Source organism: Eurosta solidaginis, chromosome 1 (assembly GCF_040869045.1).
Source record: "Eurosta solidaginis isolate ZX-2024a chromosome 1, ASM4086904v1, whole genome shotgun sequence".
Lineage (NCBI taxonomy): Eukaryota > Metazoa > Arthropoda > Insecta > Diptera > Tephritidae > Eurosta > Eurosta solidaginis.
This window is the reverse complement of record NC_090319.1, coordinates 216,218,608-216,240,417: the sequence shown is the minus strand read 5'-3', so window position 1 is coordinate 216,240,417 and position 21,810 is coordinate 216,218,608. Positions and strand designations below refer to the sequence as shown.

At 37.1% G+C, this 21,810-nt stretch overlaps 1 protein-coding gene across 11 annotated transcripts in view; it reads left to right on the top strand.

Annotated features, from left to right (window-relative positions):
* The window catches only part of nvd (neverland), a 2,324,292-nt gene that overhangs the window by 184,541 nt on the left and 2,117,941 nt on the right, over positions 1-21,810 (top strand). For 5 of the 11 annotated variants that reach the window (XM_067760149.1, XM_067760150.1, XM_067760146.1 and 2 more), the window contains one exon: positions 15,199-15,372. In XM_067760149.1, the coding sequence (XP_067616250.1) occupies positions 15,238-15,372 (135 nt within the window). In that variant the 5' untranslated portion in view covers positions 15,199-15,237. Of the gene's footprint in view, positions 1-4,799; positions 4,901-15,196; positions 15,384-21,810 lie in introns of those variants that run through there. The other 6 variants (XM_067760154.1, XM_067760153.1, XM_067760152.1 and 3 more) reach the window with 3 other exon arrangements.

Here is a 21,810-nt window from a genome sequence, read left to right as displayed (position 1 = left end):
AAAGATTAAATTTTATGCCTTATGTCCAGTAGGCAGACCTATAAAAATTACCCCAAAGCCGAAAAAAATAACCGGGGGTATATGTAGTTGAAACCAAAAAATATTCAAATTCAGGTTGGTAAACTACGATACAAAGGTATGAAGGAAACAAATAAAAAAAAATATAAATAGGGAAAATGCTTCCGAATCCAAGAACAAAAAAAAAACAACGGTACTACTCTAACCCTTCTATGAACCCAAAATAGTTAAAATCTTAAAATTAAATAAAAATAAGAAAAAGTTTGTTATTATCCAGGCACTTTGTTAGTGGTTGTATTTGTAGTGGATTACTCCAAACCCAAAAATTTTAAAACACAATTTCAAAAAAAAAATGTTTGGAAACAAGCCTACTACAAAAATAATCCGTAAAAATATAAAAAAAAACAAAAATAGTTTATAACTTCGAAACTTCAAAAATATTTAATTTTGACTTCGAAATAAAAAGTTTACAAATGAAATTTAATGTATTTGTATTGGTGTCCGTGGTGCTGCCTTGCCGAAGGTTCAGCGAAAGTGGTTAGTCCGCCTTTATGTATTTGAAGTCTGGTCAATCGTGCTGTCCATGGAAGTGTGGCACTTCACGTTCAATAACTTGTTCCTAAGCGTGGATGCCACACCTCCTACTCCTAAATATCGTGGCGACGACTGTACACCTTACTTACCGGCAGTGCTGGACTCCCGGTAAGGTAGCTTGAACAGCTCGCCACGATCTCCTACCTAAGTCCGTCGCTAGCTAAGTGTCATACCAGTTACCACTTTGTTGAACTGTTGAAGTTCAACAAAGGAACCCTGGCATGGACACTCAGCTGATCCCTGTCCTCTGGTCATGATAACACTTGTCGATCAGGTGAACCCAATCGGCGTTGACATCATGACGGTCCCTGTCCTGTCGAAAGACGGAAATAGGGATTGGGATTGGAAGGGTGGGAAGGATTTAAGAAAACAAATTGAAAAATCTAAGGAAGGAAGGGTAAAAAAAAAAATATGAAATTTAAGAAAAATATAACAAAGACGAAATAATTAATTAACATGAAGATGGGAAATTTAAGATAAGAAATAATTAATTAAAGTGGAAGTGGAAAATGTATCGGGCTATACCCGTTGGGAATACAAAGCAAAAAAAAAAAACTGAAAGAAATTTTTGTAAACTAAAAAGGCTAAATAAGAAATAAGAGCGGAACTTGACAAATTAATGAAGATCAGAGAAAAAAAAATTATAAAACTAATGCAAAACAGACTACTAATTTAAAAATGATTTGGATCAAAAAAGTAAAAATACAAATGGAAAGACAAACGCTAAGAAAGGTGATCGGGCTATTACCGTTGGGCGCCATTGTTATGTGGCTGACTGTTTGGGTGGTGAGGAGCGGCGTCAAGCAGGTATGCTTGCGGTCCCAGGCTAGCTCGTCGTCTTGGGCGGGGTATTGCACCACCGACCTCACCCGCAGCCACATGAACAAAAAGAGGGTTCATACCTGCATGTGTATAGAAAGGAGAGAAAAAGCTGAAAAAGATAGAAATAAACGTGAGGGGAAAAGTTACTTACAGTGCCCCCAAACCTGACATATGTCTGTCCGTCCGTCAATAAGTCATTTCCCTATTACTCACCTTCACCTTACCTTGCCACGCACAAGCGCAGCACCAACACCAAAAGTGGGAATTTAGCCCTGCATTATGAAAAGGTCTAAGATTTTCATCCAAACATAATTCTTATAATTTATTTACAAAGTTCTTGGTTTACAAATTAGCAAATACCACCCTACTACTAGTTCAATGATTTCTAAAACAAGGGAACTTTAAACTCAGAGTTTAATACAAAATAATGAGACAATGATTTCAAAAGGCTTAGCTACTAGGATCACTTGCAAAGTTTCTATTTACTCAAAAATAGAATAAAAAAAAATGCTTAAATTTAATGCTAAACTTTATTAATTAAAATTGCAAATTCAATTCAATCGATTCTGAATTCAATTCAATACAAAATACTTACGACTAATAGACCAAGTGTCTGAACTCAGATAGAAAAAAAACTAAAACTTTTAGGGCCACCCTAATGCAATATTATTAATAGGAGCTAACTCTAAATCCTAAAGATACAAATTCAAACAAAATAAAATAAGAGGGCGAACAAAAAAAATTCAAGTACCCTAATCCCTGACCTATCGCAACCGCTCAAGTAAATATAAGATCAATTTTGTATAAAACAAAAGTAGGTCACCAAAGTAAAGCAAAAAAAAACCCAGTTTGGCATTTTATAAACAAAAGGTGTGTATGTTTGTAGTTATGTATGTACATATATTCCTAAAGTTTAGGTTTCCTTCTTCTATTTTTTCAAGAAGATCAGGCATCATATGTTAATATATGTACATACATTCAAATATGTGTATTAGCAAAAATATTGTGCTCAAATTTCACTCACCCTATACTCGTACTCCAACGGCGCCGGTGCAGTTGAGTGGATGTGCTGAATTTGCTGAAAAAAAACTCATAACATGCATACGTACGCTCACGGTAGCCACCCTCAATCACTCAACCAAGAGCACTCGCTAGCGATCTTTGGTAATGAGTGCTTTGGTAGTATCAAATCTACCAGCGTGATGATTAAATGCGAAAATAAAAAAAAACGAAACATAAAAAACAATTCATTGGAAAAATTTATATTAGAAACATACAACAAATGCAAAGCATTTCTAAACCTACACAAAAACAACATAGTTATAACAGACGCAGATAAGGGAAACAAAACTGTGGTTATATACAAAAGAGACTACAAAGAGAAAATGGAAGAGCTACTGGAACACAAAAACACTTACAGAAAACTGAGAACAGACCCAACAAATGCACTGCAAAAGAAAAACAACAGAATAGTCAACGATCTATACAAACAAAAATACATAAACATTAAAGAAAAACACAAGTTAACTTGCTCGGCAGCGATTGCACCAAAACTTTACGGGTTACCAAAAATACACAAGCCCAATACACCCTTACGCCCAATTGCATCATCCGTGAATGTACCATGCTACCAGCTATCGAAACATATAGGAGACATAATAAAGAATATAACCTCAGAAGAGTACAACATTAAAAATATGTTTAGGCTGAAAGAGAGACTACAAAATATGATAATCGACAAAGAAGAAGCTCTTGTATCTTTCGACGTCGTGTCACTATTCACGAACATTCCCACCAATCTCGCCATACGAATAATAATGGAAAAATTTGATAAAATCAACTCTTTAACAAATATACCCAAATGCAAATTCCAAGAAATTTTAAGATTTTGTTTACTTGATAATAATTATTTTATTTATGACAACGACATATACGCTCAAACTTTTGGTATGCCAATGGGCAATCCGCTCTCACCTACAATAGCGGATATAATTCTAGATGACCTTATTGATAAAACTCTAAATGAGCTGAAACAAAAACATGACATCGACATAAAGTTTTTAGTAAAATATGTGGACGACATTCTGGCGATTGTAAAACGTAAGGACGTGGATTTAATATTAGAAACACTTAACAAATATCACAACAAAATTCAGTTTACGATTGAAATGGAGAGAGATGACAGCATACCATACCTGGACGTAAGAATATATAAAAATATAAATAATGGAAGCCTCTCATTTGAGTGGTACGCAAAGCCTTTATCCTCCGGCAGACTGATAAATTTTCATTCGTCCCAGCCAATGAAATACAAAATAAACACAGCGAAAAATTTGATAAAGAAAGTACTAACTATAAGTGACAAGCAATACTGGAACACAAACTTGCAAAAAATTGATAAAATGCTTAAAAGCAATAGCTACCCACACACCCTAATTAAAAATCTAATAGAACAAATAATAAGAGAAATAAATAACGCACAAAACAACACAACGACACATAAGGAAAATAAGTCAAAACAATACTTCAGTGTAACCTATGTACCTAAACTTACCCAAAACCTCAGCAAAACTATATTCCACGACAAACAAAACATATCTTTATCATATAAATCAAACTACACACTAGCAAGTATATTTACTAACACAAAAAGCCCAACCGAAAAATTAGAACAAAACAATGTGGTATATGAAATAACGTGTAAAGGTAAAGAAAATGAAATCTGCAGCAGGGTATATATAGGGACTACCAAACGTGCACTGGGAATCCGATTGAAAGAGCACGAAGCTGATATACAAAACAAAAAAACCACCACCGCCTTAGCGCAGCATATCACAACAAGTGGACACTCAGCTGATCTGGCTAATACAAAAATAATAGATAGGAACAAACACGGGAGAGCCAGATATACATTGGAAAGTCTGAGAATATTGGAAAAACGGGCAAATACGATAAACAAGAAAGAGGACACACAAAATATAGCAGCTGTTTACCTTTTATGTTTATAGTTAAGAATCAGTATGACAATGATACCAATGTTAAATGGTACTAATTCTTTTAGTTTTAATATTTAAATAACAAATATATTACGTAAGTGTTGTCTATGTTTGTACGTATGTAAATCAATGTTAGTGTTCTCGTTACATATATAAAGTAAATTTATATATATAAATTAAAGTAGTCTTTATACCATAAATTAATGTAAATATTTTTATCTTTATTGTTGTTAATAAATTAGATCACCTCTGATGATGCTAGGAAGTCTAGCGAAACGTTAGGTGGAAAAATTTAAATAAATATCTTTATTTGCAATTAAAAAACGATTGGTCAAAAAAGCCTATTACCAACAAAAATCAATAAAAAAAAATTAATATTCGACAGAAAAAAAATGTCTTTAGTGCTGAAGGCACAAAATCATGTGCAATCTCGGGGTGTAATGTTGCGATTGATTTTGCCAATAATAAAAGTAAGTACAAGAAAAAAATAACAAAAAAATTATGGCAGAAAAAATTCAAAATTCGAAGATTTTGAGTTGATACTACCATAGGTAGCAGAAAACATGTGCAAAAAAAATTGTGTATATGGTAGAAGATGACGATATGAAAATATCTACAAAAATTAAACATCAAACCGAAGAAGAAAAGTAAAAAAGGGGAAAATGAAGAAACGAAAAGGAAAAAAATGATGGAGGCAAAAGTTCCACCATTAACTTATAAAATATGTGTCCGAATTTTATATGTGAACAAAAAGATGCTTAGCCCCGGAAATAGAATACCCCCCTTTTTCCCGTTTCCTATAAACTAATTATGCCCCTCGTGACAATATACAGATAATACAGGTAATAGTATGTAAAAAATATATGAAAGCAATAGTATCCATCCGCGATACTGTCGGAACGCTCCTCCCTCCGCCGGTGTTTGTTGTTTTTTTTTTTTGTTGTGTTGCATTTTTTTTTTTTTTTTTTTGTGTATGGTGTAGTGGCTGTTGCTGTTGCGGCCAATGCCGCCGGTGAAAATTGCTATACTCAAAGTTGCCAATTTCTTGTAGTTGTTGTTGAGGTGTGCGCATGCAACGAATTAAATATAATGTAGTGTTTGTGGGTGTGTATGGTACTTGTTGTTGGGCGGTGTATCGCCAACAAAAAATAGGCAATGGCTGTGGTTGTTGCTGTTGTAGCCCGACACCGCCGGTGCGAAATTTTATGTTTTAAGTTACCAAGTACCTGTAGATGATTCAGTTGTTGTTCTTGTTGTGGTTTGTGCCGTCAGTTATTGTAGACCAACGTCGCCGGTGAAAACATGTTGTGTGTGATGTTACCAAGATGATGTAGTTGTTGCCGGGCGGTATGTCGCCAATATAAAAATGTATACAGGTGGTGGTTGGTGTTGAATGAATAAAAATCAAAAAATATATGTGGTTGTTGTGTGGTGTTTCGCGCCGTCTAAGTGAGGAAATGGGTGGTGTTGTTGTAGGCGTGCTGTGCCGTCGGTTTAAAAGGCGATGCCGTTGTGGTTGTTGCGGCCGTAGATTGCCAATATAAAACTGCTATAGTGGTTGTTGTTGTGGTGTGCGACACCAAATTGAAAATGTAGTGTAGTGCGTGGTAGTTGTTGCCGGGCGGTATGTAGCCAAAACCAGTGCCCAGTGAGTCTTTTCCAACGGAGGTTAAATTTTGCGCTCTGTAATGAGATTTAATGAAATTTATTATCGGAATCCAAAGAAAAAATTTTATCTATGCGCCCGTACATATACATAGTTGCCTATGGCTTTCTTGTCTGCATAGTCATATATTCGTCTGCATACATATATTTGTATACAGGTATATATATGTCGATGCAAGTTTTCTTTTGGCTTGCTTGGGAGATAGGCCGGGTTGGAGACCCAGCTCCCGTCAAGCATGCCTGTATCAACAAAAACACGAAAATGGACATGTCTTACATTTCGCAACATACGTTTGCTGGAAACTGCTACCCATTTTTACGTATCGCGGAGACTTTCGACGCGCACAAATCTTTCAAAAATGCGATTAAATTCGCGCACTACAAACTCTGTGAACCTTTTTTTTCTTCACTTTCGTTTTAAAAGCGCGCACTTCACTTTTGACTCAGTTGCACTTAACTTGTACTGGGCACTGTTGAAACAAGACTTTGGCCCGTTGACTGATTTTTCCCCTTCTTATAGCAACCGCCGTGGTAAGGAACGTTACCCAGAAACGGAAAATTCCTACCTATACATGCCAAACTTTCTTTTCGGCTTTCCCGTATTTTCCATCTATACAATCATGCACTCATATATTCATACGCTTATCGCTCCACAAACCGAACACCTACACAGATACACTCGGTTCGTGCCTTGACCGCTCACACTGATGTATTCACACGCTCATAGCCTTGCACAAATACACACCCACATACATAATACAGAACAAAACAAACACATAGGTGCATGGCATTCATCAATGTTGCTAAGTTGTTAGCAGCATGGTGACATTTTATTTATTATAACAGCATGATGCCAAGCGCAACATCTAATTTCCGCTCCAACATTGTGTTCACTTTCGGTACAATGTCGTCAATGTTAATGTTATTATGTTAATAGTATGTTAATGGCATCATTGCTGCTAAGGCACGGACCTGGACACAAAACTCATAAACACATAGACGCATATACACTCTGCCACTCATTTAAGCCAGTATGGAGACAGGCTGTCGTTACAACTACATAAACGAGAAGCATTATATGAGCATACTTCGTACAATATAAATCCAACTATAATTCATGTTGATCGTTATTATCAAACATTGCATATGAAGGTTTAGGAATCACAAACATGTCATTGTCGTCGTCGTCGTCAGCATCAGTAGACATATTTAATTTTCTGAAACAATTTAAACATATTTTACCTGAAGAGCAGAGGAAAGACTTTTCGAAATACATTCAAAAATTGAGTATAGAGATAAATTAAGTAAAATAAAAAATAATTTCGGTGAGCACTATGAAAACTGTGTTTGATCGAATTCTAATAGCACATATGGCCCAGACACTTGCAATTGCTCACACCTAGAGCGTTTGGATGAGGAAGCCTACAAAATTATGAATAATTAGACAAAATATTTATAAAGTAGCTCTATCAATATAGATGATAAGCGAATTGTAAGAGAAAATCATATTGATTCTTATGCTTATGGTCATTTATAAACTTTATAGTAGTACTTTACTGTAATACATTTAAGAAAGAAATAATAAACAATTTATATTTTATATAACTTATTTTTATTAAATAAAAATTTTAAACATAATTGACATATTACTATGTTGTATTTTTCTTTCTGCTCATAATTGTAATGTATTGGTGACTTCAGATAATTAATCCTTTCAATCGGTGGCTGTAAATTTCCAAAACTATTAAAATATTCTTTTAGCTTTTCTTAATACTATCATGATCTTATCAAGATTTGTTATTACAGACATATGATTACTTGACATGATTTTAAACGAGCGATCGAAAAAATCTGTTATCTATCAGCTGTGTATCTGATAAAAATCTGCTAAATCTGTTACCTATCAGTTGTGTATCTGATAAGAATCTGGTCTGATATCAAGTTTTACTTATTTTGAACTGTTATATATTAAACTTGACTCGGGGTTTGCTAACAAGGTCACTGTAACCTTTAATAATGTTACCGGTAATTTCCTTGTACATATTTGTTGTGAAGATCTCTTATAATTATGAATCGATTTTGTTTTTGCAGATGGTAAGTTTTTATGTGTATATTAATCCACAAGTTGATTAAGTATATACACACCGACACACATATATACAGCAAAACAATTTCGTTGCCTACATTTAGGTGCATCCGTTCTTTCGATTTATGTTCTGGCCGATCTATATCATTTAGGTGCGTATGACACCGCAAAACAACAGAACAATTTCCTTGCCTACATTTAGTGTGTGTGCGTGTGTGTGTATGCGTACACACATGCACATATTTGCGGTTTTGAACGGATGCGCCTAAATGTAGGCAACGAAATTGTTTTGTTGTTTTGTGGTGTCATACGTATGCACCTAAATGATATAGATCGGCCAGAACACAAACCGAAAGAACGGATACGCCTAAGTGTAGGAAACGAAATTGTTTTGCTGTATATATATGTGTCCGTGTGTATATACTTAATCAACTTGTGGATTAATATACACATAAAAACTTACCATCTGCAAAAACAAAATCGATTCATAATTATAAGAGATCTTCACAACAAATATGTACAAGGAAATTACCGGTAACATTATTAAAGGTTACAGTGACCTTGTTAGCAAACCCCGAGACAAGTTTAATATATAACAGTACAAAATAAGTAAAATTGCTGTCAGACCAGATTCTTATCAGATACACAACTGATAGGTAACAGATTTGGCAGATTTTTATCAGATACACAGCTGAAAGATAACAAATTTTTTCGATTGCTCGTTTAAAATCATATCAAATAATCATATGACTGTATTAGCAAATCTTGATAAGATCATGAAAGTATTAAGAAAAACTAAAAAGAATATTTTGATAGTTTTGGAAATTTACAGCCACCGATTGAACTGATTAATTATCTGAAGTCACCAATACATTAAAATTATGAGCAGAAAGAGAAATACAACACAGTAATATGTGATCAATTATGTTTAAAATTTTTATTCAATAAAAATAAATTATATAAAATATAAATTGTTTATTATTTCTTTCTTAAATGTATTTCAGTAAAGTACTACTATAAGGTTTAGAAATGACCATAAGCATAAGAATCAATATGATTTTCTCTTACAATTCTCTTATCATCCATATTGCTTAGAGCTACTTTATAAATATTTTGTGTAAGTGTTCATAATTTTGTAGGCTTCTAGGTGTGAGCAATTGCAAGTGTCTGGGCCATCTGTGCTATTATAATTCGATCAAACACAGTTTTCATAGTGTTCACCGAAATGATTTTTTATTTTATTTAATTTATCTCTATACTCAATTTTTGAATGAATTTCGAAAAGTCTTTTCCTCTGCTCTTCAGGTAAAATATGCTTAAATTGTTTCAGAAAATTAAATATGTCTACTGCTGCTGACGACGACGACGACGATGACATGTTTGTGATTACTGAACCTTCATATGCAATGTTTGATAATAGCGATCAACATGCATTATTGTTGGATCTATATCGTACGAAGTGTGCTCATATAATGCTTCTCGTTTATGTAATGTCGCCGTATTGTCTTCCGGAAATTCAAAGCAATAGATATTTAAAGTACGCTGTATATAATTGCTGTAATAAGAGCATTTAATTCGTATTTCACAATTATTGTAAACTAAATTGAAATGTCTATAAAAAACCTCTGGGCTTTCAAGAATGCCTCCTATTCTCTTTTCCTCTTCTACTAGTAATTCTTTAAAATTGTCAATAGCCTCTAGAATGGTGTATTCAGATTTTTTTCACACCATGTGACTCACTCCTTTGATCGCGGATAGATCCCCCAGGGCTCTGCGTTGTTGTTGTTGTTGTTGTTTTTAATAATGAGGGGTTCAGCTCAGGAAAACACTGATCTAACAATTGATTTGTTACATTTATTTTTAAACGTAATGAAGTGTTTGGAATATTGTATTCAAAACTAGTCTGTTTACTATTTTCAAAATTTCTAAAGCTGTTTATATTTTGTTCTTGATTCATAAATTGATTATAGGGATAACTTGTTCCATAACTTAAGTGAAACAGGTAAATAAGTAAAATTTTTATTAAATTAGCTAATTTCATATCGGTTTTTTTTTATTTTTATCTATACACGTGTGAGTCACATTATACAATCATCATATTAAATGTTTGTCTATAGTTTTTCACATCAATTATTTCTATATGTACGATATTCAAGTATGGAATTTGGTAAAAGGGGACTATGTCTGGTAACATTTTTAACATTTATACAATTGTCGGCATTATTAACCTTAAGTTGGAGACGTTGTTTAACAACTTTCATTTTGTTTACCAGATTTATAGCAATATAAACAATCGCTTTTATAATAAAATCACCATTTAATTATAACTCACCCACACTCATTCTCATTATTATTAAGAAGAAGAAGAAGAAGTCAAACACTTAATGGGACGAATACGTAAGAAGGCTGGCCAGGCTTTTGTAAATAGTTTGAATAATTCTTTACCTATTGAGCTTCATTTACTTGGATATCAATTTTGTGGTCCTGGAACGAAACTCCGAAAACGGATAGAAAGAGGAGATAAGGGTATAAATCCTTTAGATGAAGCCTGTGGAAAACATGGTATTGCATATTCCCAATCGAGAGATATAAATAACAGACACCAAGCTGATAAAGTTTTATCTGAGAAAGGCTGGCAACGTGTAACATCTAAGGATAGTGATTTAAAAGAACGAGCAGACGCTTGGTTCGTTACAAATGCAATGAAAGCAAAACTCAAATTGGGAATGGGTTTAAAAAATAAGAAAAGAAATACATCTAAATGTAAAAAACGGAAAAAGATGAAAACTCGTTAAGTATCATCTAATAAAAATGGTTTGATGTCAGTTAAAAAAGGTATCAACATACTTAACAAAAAGAAGCCGCAGACATTTAATGAGGCCTATAATATTTCCAAGAACGCTATGGAGTCTAGATTTAAAAATAAAGAAAGTAATATACCGAAAATAATTCCAGTCCCAAAAATTGGTGGAATTTTACCACTACTTCCAATTTTAACAGCTTTGGGTGCACTTGGTTGGTATAGCATCTGGTGTATCAGCTATAGCAAAAGTTTTGAATGATATCACGAATGGAAAGGAGCAGTTGGATGAGCCGTCATAATAGATATATGGAATCAATCGCTATGGGGAAGGGCCTATTCCTCAAACCGTAAGGAAGCGGATATGGTTTATTTTTACGACCCTATCCAAAAAACGAATAAAAAGCCTACCCTAAAGACCGTTAGCATAGATTTAATGAAATATTGCAAACATCTTAAAAATTTCAGAGGAATTTTTATGCAAAATTCCCTACCGAATAAACCGAATGCGCAAGAATGTGGAATTCTTAATTTAGACGATGCTGATGGCCCTGGCACTCATTGGGTAGCATACTATAAAAAAAATTATTATAATTTTTTGGAAATTTGCAGCCACCGATTGAACTGATTAATTATCTGAAGCCACCAATACATTAAAATTATGATCAGAAACAAAAATACAACACAGCAATATGTGGTCAATTATGTTTAAAATTTTTATTTAATAAAAATAAATTATATGAAATATAAATTTTGCTTTTTTTTATGTATTACAGTAAAGTACTAAGGGGGCATTTAAAAACTTGGGGCCCTCATTTAAAACCTGAGTCCGATACTCTCCTATATTGATAAACGTCTAAGCTCTTTTTTTCTTGCAGGCAGAATACAAAACAAAAAGCTCTGAGCTTTTTCCAGCCAGAACGTATGCGTCTAAATGTAAGCATACAAACTTACAATCTAATGAAATGCGACATGTGGTTTTATTTACTTATATATATACATATATATATATATGTAAATATGCTTCAATGTGGAACAGTTAAATTTTCTTATCAGCATGTTTCTATTTTTTCTCTTGCAAAAACATTTCCAAGCGTAGGTATTAATTCCATTATTTTTTTAAATCTCTTATCATCTAAAAATTTAACATTACTTTATTTATTTCTTGTGTATACAATTCATAACATTTTGATCTAAAAATATACATTTAGTCAAAGTATAATTTCTTTACGAATAAACAACATCTTTTAAAATCATTTGCAGGAAGTTTGAGAGTAACACATTGTTTAACACCCTTAATTTTTTTAATCTCTTTTCCTTCTTGATCGATGCGAATAGAATACATTTTTGCTCTCAAACCATTAAATTCCTTCATTAATTTGCCATTATATTCATCTTTCATCATACCCAATCTAATAAAATGTCAAACAAAATTTTCAACCTGCCCCTGATCGGGGCGGGGGGCGGTACTACAAGTGCCCATCGACTCCTTTTTGTAGACGAGAAAAAGGGGGTTGGGGGTTGGGGTTGGGTGGTTGGGTGGTACTACAGGTTTCCTACTGCTACTTTTTGTAGGCGTGAAAACAGAGGGGGTTAGGGGGATTGGACGGCAGTCGCTCGATTAGAAATCTATGGGACTCTTTAAAACGGCTCGGGTGAAGTCTAGGACTCATTAGAAATATGAGGGGACATTTAAAAATTTGCGGCTCTTTAAAAATGTAGGGCCCCCATTTAACGATCCTCATTTTTTTTTACTCAAAATATATCCAACTTATATACATTGAGACAAGTAGCCCTTGCCTAAATATATGTATATGGATGGGTGTGTCTGTATCGGTATGTATTTTACGGTTTGTTGATATATATATATATATATATATATATATAATTTATAAGCTGTCATATTTACGGCAAAGCTCTGCTAAAGGTAAAAAGCTCTAAGCTTTTTCTTATACACCACTAAGCTTTTTCTTATGCGCCACCTAGCGGAAGTTAGCCAGAACACGCCACCTAGCGGTGAGATCAGCCAGAACACAAACCTGAAGAACGGATGCGACACCTAGCGATGAGATCAGCCAGAACACAAACCGGAAGAACGGATGCGACACCTAGCAGTGAGATCAGCCAGAACACAAACCGGAAGAACAGATGCGACACCTAGCTTATATGTGTGTGTGTGTGTATATACTTTTCCTTGCACCATTTTTCCTTGTACCATTTGGGCTAGAACTGGTATTTCCATACAGTGGCCAATTATTTGGCATATGGTTTTTTTATAAAATTCCTGCTAACATCATAGAGCCCTCTCTTATTAGGTATTTACAGCGATTTTAAACCCTACCCTATACTATGGAGTCCTTGTTTGTTGGACATCCATCCAAAAACGAACATACTTAAAAGAATTGGAAGAAGTATGCAGGTTATCAATGCTTAGTATTTCGGGAGCCCTGAAAACAACCCCGACGACTGTATGCCATTCTGCACAGTCCACCTGTAGAGCTGGGAGCAAAGAATAAAGCGATAACAACTGCAACGAGACTCAGTGCCTCGGGGCAGCTTGAGTGCAGACCACACGGCCATAGTAGTATATCATCATCAACTACATGACGAACATACTACCTGATTCCCTATCTGCACTTCGAAGGGGCTCCTAAAGCCATAATAGAGGTGGATAGTTGGCGCAAGGGCGCCCAAATGCGGACGAGGCGGTACATATATACACCGATGGTTCCAAAGTTATGGAAGGAGTAGGGTCGGCGGTATACTGTTGTGATGCGGGCATAAACAGATCCTACACGCTGCCAGATCACTGTACCATTTTTCAGGCGGTTGTATTAGTCATAACCAAAGCAGTGGAAATACTGGAATAAAATAGCTTAAACTTCAGCCGTGTTAACTTTTATATTGACAGCCAAGCATTCAATAATCTCACATAGCATAGCATCTAAAAGTTTGTTAGTGTGTAAGCAATCCCTTGAAAGAATCGGGGCAGGGAAAGCATACATCAATATTGGGTCCCAGGCCATGAGAGGTGTACATGATCGACCATGCGGAACGGCGTGTCCAAGATAATGTGTAAGTCTTCCAACCTTAGACTAACAAAGTTAAAAATAAAAAAAAACAAAGTTGCTCCTATCATTAAAAAAAGGACTGTATACTCACGACGGGTATTCTATCTGTACATTGCCTTCTTCCATCACATGCCTTTAAATAAGGCTTAGTCAGTGATAGCAGATGTAGGAAGTGCGGGTTAGAGAAGGAAACGATCGAACACGTATTGTTCTGGTACCCTGCGCTTGCCAGTCTATGACTCCAGCTATTAGGAGTGATATAGCTGTCAGATCTAGAAGAAAGAAGGTGCATAGGTGCTAGAAAGCTTCTAGTAATTGCCAAGACTACGGAGTTATTTTATATTATAGGTCCTGGTGTTTGATAGGGTTTTTCAGTTTGGTCGTTAAACATACTTCTGGTAACACTACGGACTCATTCAGTCTATGTAAGGTCCTCATGGACCGACCAGTTGAACCTAACCTAACCTACCATTCGTCGGCCACATAGTGAAATTACTAAGTATTGTCAGTCACAAAAAGAAATTGCTCGTATTCGTCAGAAATTTTGAAAGTGTTAGTTTTTGATAATTTTTCCACTATTGACTTTGGATGTAATAGGCAATTGTAAATTAAAGTCCTCTCTCGACGAACAAAATCATGCTCTACAAGTTGCTTATCGTACCTGTCCTGATGTATGGCTCGGATTCATGGAAGATGAAATGGCACTTGGAGTGGTCGAGAGAAAAGTTGTCCGGAAGATTTATTGTCCTCTCTGTGATGCCACTGGTGAGTATCGAAGGAGGTATATTGATGAGCTGTATGAGCTTCACGCAGATATGAAGATACTGCAGAGAATGAATTCCCAAAAGCTTCGCTGGCTAGGTCAAGTTATGTGAATGGACGAAGGTCAAGAAAGTATTTCGGTCGACTCCGCAGTTTGGAAGCAAAGGAAGGGGAAGACCTTCTCTGAGTTTGGGGAGGAAGGTAGAGGGAGACTTGGCCGCCCTTGTTGCTCCCAAATCTCTTGGGCGGTTAAGCGCCAACTAATGATGATGATGCAACGTCATTACAATGTACCGTTAGGGGAATAAAAGTACTGTGCTAAGTACAGATCAGAATGAACATGGAGAGCCAATTTGTAATAATTGTTTTCTGATTATCTTGCAGAACACATTCGTAAATAGCATATCGCACCATAGATTTACCATGAATTTCACAGGAGCATCTACCCTGGATCAATGGTATTTAATCGTTCCAAATTATTTCTTTATGGTTATTACAATATTAATGACAATAATAATACTCCACTGGCTTTTTTTTATTCCTTGCAGTTGGAGAAAGGTAAGATACAGGTAACTGGCTATAAAATCTGTCCTTTGGTACATTGTGACGGTCCACGAGAAAAGCCCCCGACTCGAAAAACTGATTTCTACAAATGAAGGTTCCTTCTCAGAATTGGTAAAGTAGTCAAAGTCGAAGTAATTGTGCCGTATAAGGGCTATCATGCGAAAGCTAGTCCACACGATCTAATTGATATACCAGCATTCGAGTTAGGGGCCTTTTCTTGCCTTGCGTCACATATGCATGTATTCAGATGATTGATATCGGATAAATTAAGAAAAGTATTATTTTAACTTAAAACAATTTAAAAATGTTTAAAGATGACCTTCTCTAAATCCAATGTGAGTTAAATATTTTAAGTGAGGGGCAAAGAAATTTTTATTAAGTATTAAATATATATCTACAACACCGAAGGTCCTGTCCCATGGTGGACTCACCAGGTGAAGTAAATAAACAAAGACAGAAGATGTAGCTAACTGAAACGATAGGGATGTATTTTCAACGGTGAGAAGAGGGTAAATTTTTTACCCGCTTTAAAAAAAAAGGAGGAGAAAAATTAATATCTTGCTACGAAAGCTATTACAAAAAACTTTTTTTTTCAGCATATCAGTGTCACCTAACGCCAATAGATACAAAAGGGAATATAGAGGACCAGTGCGAGTGTGGCGTGGAGTAAAATGAAAGTAAAATTTAATAACGCGTCTAAAGTAAACTGACCCCAGCTTCAACTGAAGTTGAAGCTTTTATCGAAAAACCGGACATAAAATGGAGAGGTGCTATCCATTCTTTAGTTGAACTATAGTAACGTTGCGCACTTAAATGGGTTTCAGGTTCGGTGAAAAGTTTTACAATCCAATTTGGAAGTGACCGAAGTATTATAATGTGTTTCCATCCCTAAAAATGCATTGATATTGCCATCTGCTCTATTGATTTGTCGTTTAGAGTCGGAACTAAAACATATGCCCTTCAAATATATTATACAAACTTGATCAGAAGATCCCCCAAAAACTCCCTACAGTTGAATTCATGATGTATTACTAATGTTAACAAGTTATTAATTACTAAAATATGCCAGGGGATATACTAGCTCCGCGGCAGCCGGTCTAGGACCAGAAGATGCTGATCCGATCGAGCCGGATACATATATTCTAAATTACAATCCATAACTGTAACATTCCTCTTATCTTAGTGGTCTAATTTTTAAGGCAAAACAACAACAGTGAGTTAGAATTTTTATTATTTGTAACTATATTTAGAAATCCATTGTTTTAGCGAAGATTTTACATAAATAAGGTGTAATACGACAGCTGTGGTGTTCTTGATGCAGGAATGACAAAAACATTTCTCGAAAGTCTTCAATAACGCTGCACAGGTGAAAATCCTCGTTGGATATGACGTGAATGTTTTAACAAAGACCTGTTTTAGTTTACATATAATGGAAGCATCAACAATATGAACGTAATAGTTAAGCACGGCCTCACTTATGAAAGCCAACAAGAAAGATACTCAAATGATGAATATCTGTAATTGAATCCAATAAAGGTACATCGATATTCACTACTAGTTTATGTGAAAAAAGTACTAAAACTACTCCTGAAAAATGCAAAAAAACAACACTTTTTAGGGGACAACATTTGTGAAAAATTTTCAGATAGCCGAATGACAGAACAAAGAATAATTTAGAGCGAGACAATTGATGGCTTACTTCACCTGGTCATTCCGCAATGGTTCTGGCCTCAAGTTTCGGGAAAAGCAACATTCTGCATGTCTCGGTAATTCTACACTCTAGCTCACAACTGCTAAAACTGAGGGAGGGGTGTCAAAGGACGCGCTTTGGACCCAGGGCCAGGAATCCGAAAGCGGAAATTGAAAATTGTATACCTTTCCAGATATGTTTGCAAACAAAATTGAATTGGTTGTTGTAATTTTGTAGTACCCACAAAAGAAATTGTGGGTAAAAGTGTTTTGGGCGGATATACATAGTTTTGGTCTCCAAACCAGTGTTGGACCCACCCACGGTAATTTTTTATAAGCGCGGCCGCCAATGCAGAAAGGTGTTCTGCGCAAAAATACTAAGAATCCCACTCCTGGCGTCGGAGCGCTCCGGGGCCATTTTTCGGTTTCGCGTTCGCAGTTCTGAGTTCAAAACGCGTCTTTTGACACCTTTTTGGACTAGTTTTAGCAGTTGTGAGATAAAGTAAAGAATTACCAATGTCTATCCTATTGATATGGTAATACCTGTTTTTGTGGAAAGGAACGGTGGCAAACGGGAATGCTTGCGAGCCCTGACTAGCTCGTGGGTGGGGGTCTTCTCCAACGTCCCCACCTACAATACCCGTAAACAAAAATATAGGGATTCATGCCTGTGTTTTCAAGTATAGATAGGGTGAGAAATAGACAAGATGAAGGAAAGAGAAGGCCCATCCAGATCAGGTGGAGTCTGCTCTTCTTCTTCTTCTTCAGGGGATGTAGCCTTGGGCTTCGCTATGACTTCCTACCCGTCCATCAATAGTCTAAAAAATCCCTAGTTTACCTAACATTTTGTCCATGTCAATCGTCATACCCACGTCCCCTCTTCCGCACCTGCGCTACGTTACAGAATCCAAATCGAACTCTTTAAACGTTATAAACGTATTTCAAAACGTGTATCTCATTCGATCAGAAGAAACAAAAATGTATTACTCTTTAGTCTATGTGCCTCCAACACAGTAAAGTGGCGTCGAGCGAACTCCTCCTAACCCTTGAGGAGGGTTCGTTTGACGTGGCGCTAATCCAGGAGCCGTGGCTCTCATCGGGAGGAAAGGTTTCTGGACTTAGCGAGCGCGGATTTGGCGTTTACTGCGCGCAAACGGAAGGACGGGTGCGAGCTGTAGTAATGTTAAGGAAACAGCTGCATTCATTTATGCTGCCTAATTACACTACTGAAAACCTCGTAGTGGTGGCCCTTGAGCAAAGGAATAAGCAGGCTTTTTCCTGGCATCCTGCTACATGGCCCATGCTTCGGAGGTTCCACCGATGGAGTGAAAGAGGCTAGTACAGGACGAAGGGGTCAAAGGGCGGTTGGTCATAGGCGCGGATTCAAATGCGCACCACAATGCGTGGGGAGGAGCAGATAAGAACGAGAGAGGTGAATCTCTACTTTGTTACATCCTGCAAACCAATTTGCAGATAGCCAACAGGGAAATGTCCCTTCGTATATTGGTCCAACGGCCAGCAATGTTTCGGATATTACATTGAGCTCGCAACGTGGTATATCAAGGTATGATTGGATCGTTCCTGATAGACTAACCTTCTCCGACCATGCGTATTTCAGCTTCAACATCCCCCTAAAGAGGGTAGAGAAGGGAGGAACCTTTAGAAACCCTAGGTCAACGAACTGTACTAAATTCCAGGAACAGGTAGAAACAAAACTGGGACAACCCAACGAGGTTGCTAATGTGCAGGAACTGAAGGAATCTAATGAACAAAGCTTGCCCTCTAAGAAGACTCAGAGAAAAGCAAAGCCGCCATGGTGGAGCAATGAGCTGAGTCTTTCAAGAAGGCATGTAAAAGAAATGTGTAAGTTAGCAAAGACCGCGAAAAGCGAAGCGTGTCAGGATGAGTACAAGGATCTACTGAGGATCTACAAGCGTGAAATTTCCAGGGCGAATAGAACTGAAGTTAAGTGGCACATCCTTGTTTTTATAGCACATAATGCTTTCTCCGCATATGGATCCTGATGTCATGGTCAACTAGGAAGTCCACTCCCAATATGACATCATCAACGATCTTCGCCACAAAGAATTTGTGTAGAACCATGACCTTCCCAATTAAGACTTCACAGATCACCAGGTAATGGCTTTACTCTCCTGTTGACCAAATCCGATCGAATCAAGGAATGAGATGCGCCCATATCTACAGTCAGTACACGTTCTTTGCCATCGACATTCCCTCTGACGGTAAAACTGCTTGATTTCCTTCCAATTTGCGACACAGATATCACAGGACATTCAATAGCTGGGGCAAGTTTTCGATCCTTACATCTGACTCGCTCTTGCTTATCTCCTCCAGCTTTGTGTTTACGGCCACCCAAGTTGGAACTACCACGACCGGTGCTGCAATGACGAGCAATGTGACCTGGGTTACCGCAATTGAAACATTTGATTGCACCATTATTCTTCTGTTGCGTTTCTTTTAAAGGTTCTAAAATTGCGTCTACCCACTCTGGCCTTTCTACTTCCACACGGCGTGCTTTGAAAACTGGCTTACACAGAAGCGACGCTGCTTCCTGAATCAGAGCTTGTGACACCGTTTCTGCGAATGTTGGCTTTGGGTTTGCGTATGTAGCTCGCTTTGCTTCGACTTCCCGCATGCCATTTATAAACTCTGAATCTTTACCTTTTCAGTGTATTCCACGGGTGCGTCCGCATTCGCTAAATGTGCCGGCCTTTCAACATCCGACTCAAATTCTTGCAATGTTTCACCAGGCCCCTGGAAGCGGTTCAGTAACTCGATTTGGTATATCTGTCTCCTATGCTCAGTTCCGTATCGTCTCTCTAGAGCGCCCATCAATGCTTCATAATATTTCCGTTCGCCCTCTGGAATGGTTTGTAAAATCTCAGCTGCAGGCCCTTTCAATGCCATGAAGAGTGCAGCAGCTTTGTCTTCAGCATTCCAGTTGTTCACTGCTGCGGTCTTCTCAAACTGTAGCTTAAAGCCCTGGAAAGGAACAGAATCATCAAAGGATGGTGTTTTCACCTTTGGCTTACTCGTAAAAACTGCTGGGCGATTTAGTTGCATCTGCTCGATACGTCCTCTCAAAGCATCCACAACGGCCTCGATTTTTTCCTCAAACTGTACAATTTTTGTATCCTGGGCCTCCAGCTTCGATGATACCCTTATCTCCTGTGCCTCCAGCTGCGATGATATGCGGGCCTCCTGTGCTTTCAACTGCTCGGCCAACTGAGATGTCATATATGTTTTCTGTTGATCCATTTGAGTTTCCATCTTGAATGTAATCTGCGTCGACAATTGTAAAATACGCGTTTCTTGTGCTTCACTCTTTGACGTTATGCCTGTCTCCTGCGATTGCAGTTGCGATGACATGTTGGTGGATATTTGTGATGACATTCGTGCCGATATTGCAGCCAATATCATGTTCAGATCTGTGTTCGCCATTCTCTGCGGTGTTTCATTTTTCTCCTCCAATTTTGTTGTCACATCCCATCAAGATGAAAGAAACACGCTTCTACGTCCATTTCTTCTAATACCATTGCCTCTCGTAGTCGTGCTGAAGTTCGAGTTTAATGCCGGTTGTATTTAATCCACGGCTCTCCAACTTCTTCTTCAGTTGCTGGATCTTCAATTCACTTAGCTTTGCCATATCCTTGTTATCCTCTGGAATTTATTCAACAGTTCCTCTTCCGACACCAATTGTAACCGTTTTAGTGCAATTCCTCTTACTTGCAACCTTCTACTAACGTTCGAATCACTAAACTGTTGAATAAATAACTCCACTATACATAATTCAAATGGCCTTTATTAAAGTACTTCACAATAACACTTATACTTCGCAACTGATAGCTTGCTTAAATCAAACTGATAGTCGTGCCTCAACTGTTGCTGCTTTTGTAATGGTCGCTATCAAAATTAATATCACACATTTTCATCGCATACAGTTCGCGACAAAAAACTTGCCGCATGCGACAAAATGAATTTGTAGTTCGACTAATGGATGGCGCTGCTGTTGGTATTTGATCTAACTTTGCCTTAGGTCGCACTGAACGTACTATAAACCACAGCTAACTTCAATAGAGACTTTCCAAAAAGAAAAAAATATATATATTGAGCGAAATTCCGAAGCTATAAAAAGGCTGACAACATTACAGTTACCCTTTTTTTGGACAACCGCAAAGTCATCGCAGAGTACCAGATGCGATTGCCGCCCATTTTGGACTTTAGAGTCCAACTTACGAATTTCCCAGTGCCCTATAGAAATTCCATCGGAGGGAAGAACTACACCCGACACCAAAATCTTACATCCACGACAGGTGTGGGTGTGGATACATTTTTATTGCGAGCGGAAAAGTCAGAACACTAGGTAGCATATAAGGGGGCAGCAACAGCCTTTTGCTTTTGTGCCGCATAGGCACCCACTGCATATCTGTGCCAATGTACAGGCACAACTGCACATAGGTGTTGTACTTTACCCATCCAGGCGTTTGTCATCCAACAATGTGCAAGACAAACCCCATCTCAGTAGTCAGTGGAAAGCGGACGGGATAAGCGGTACCAGCAAAAATTCGAGCTAAACAAGAGTAGGGTTGATCCAGGAAAGAAATTCCCAACGAAATAACCAAATTAAATTTAGTGAAGAAAAGTAAAAGCGATAGAGTGCGGAAAGTTTGAAGGAAATATATATAGCCAAAGATATTTTGTGCAACAGAAAGAGTTAAAATA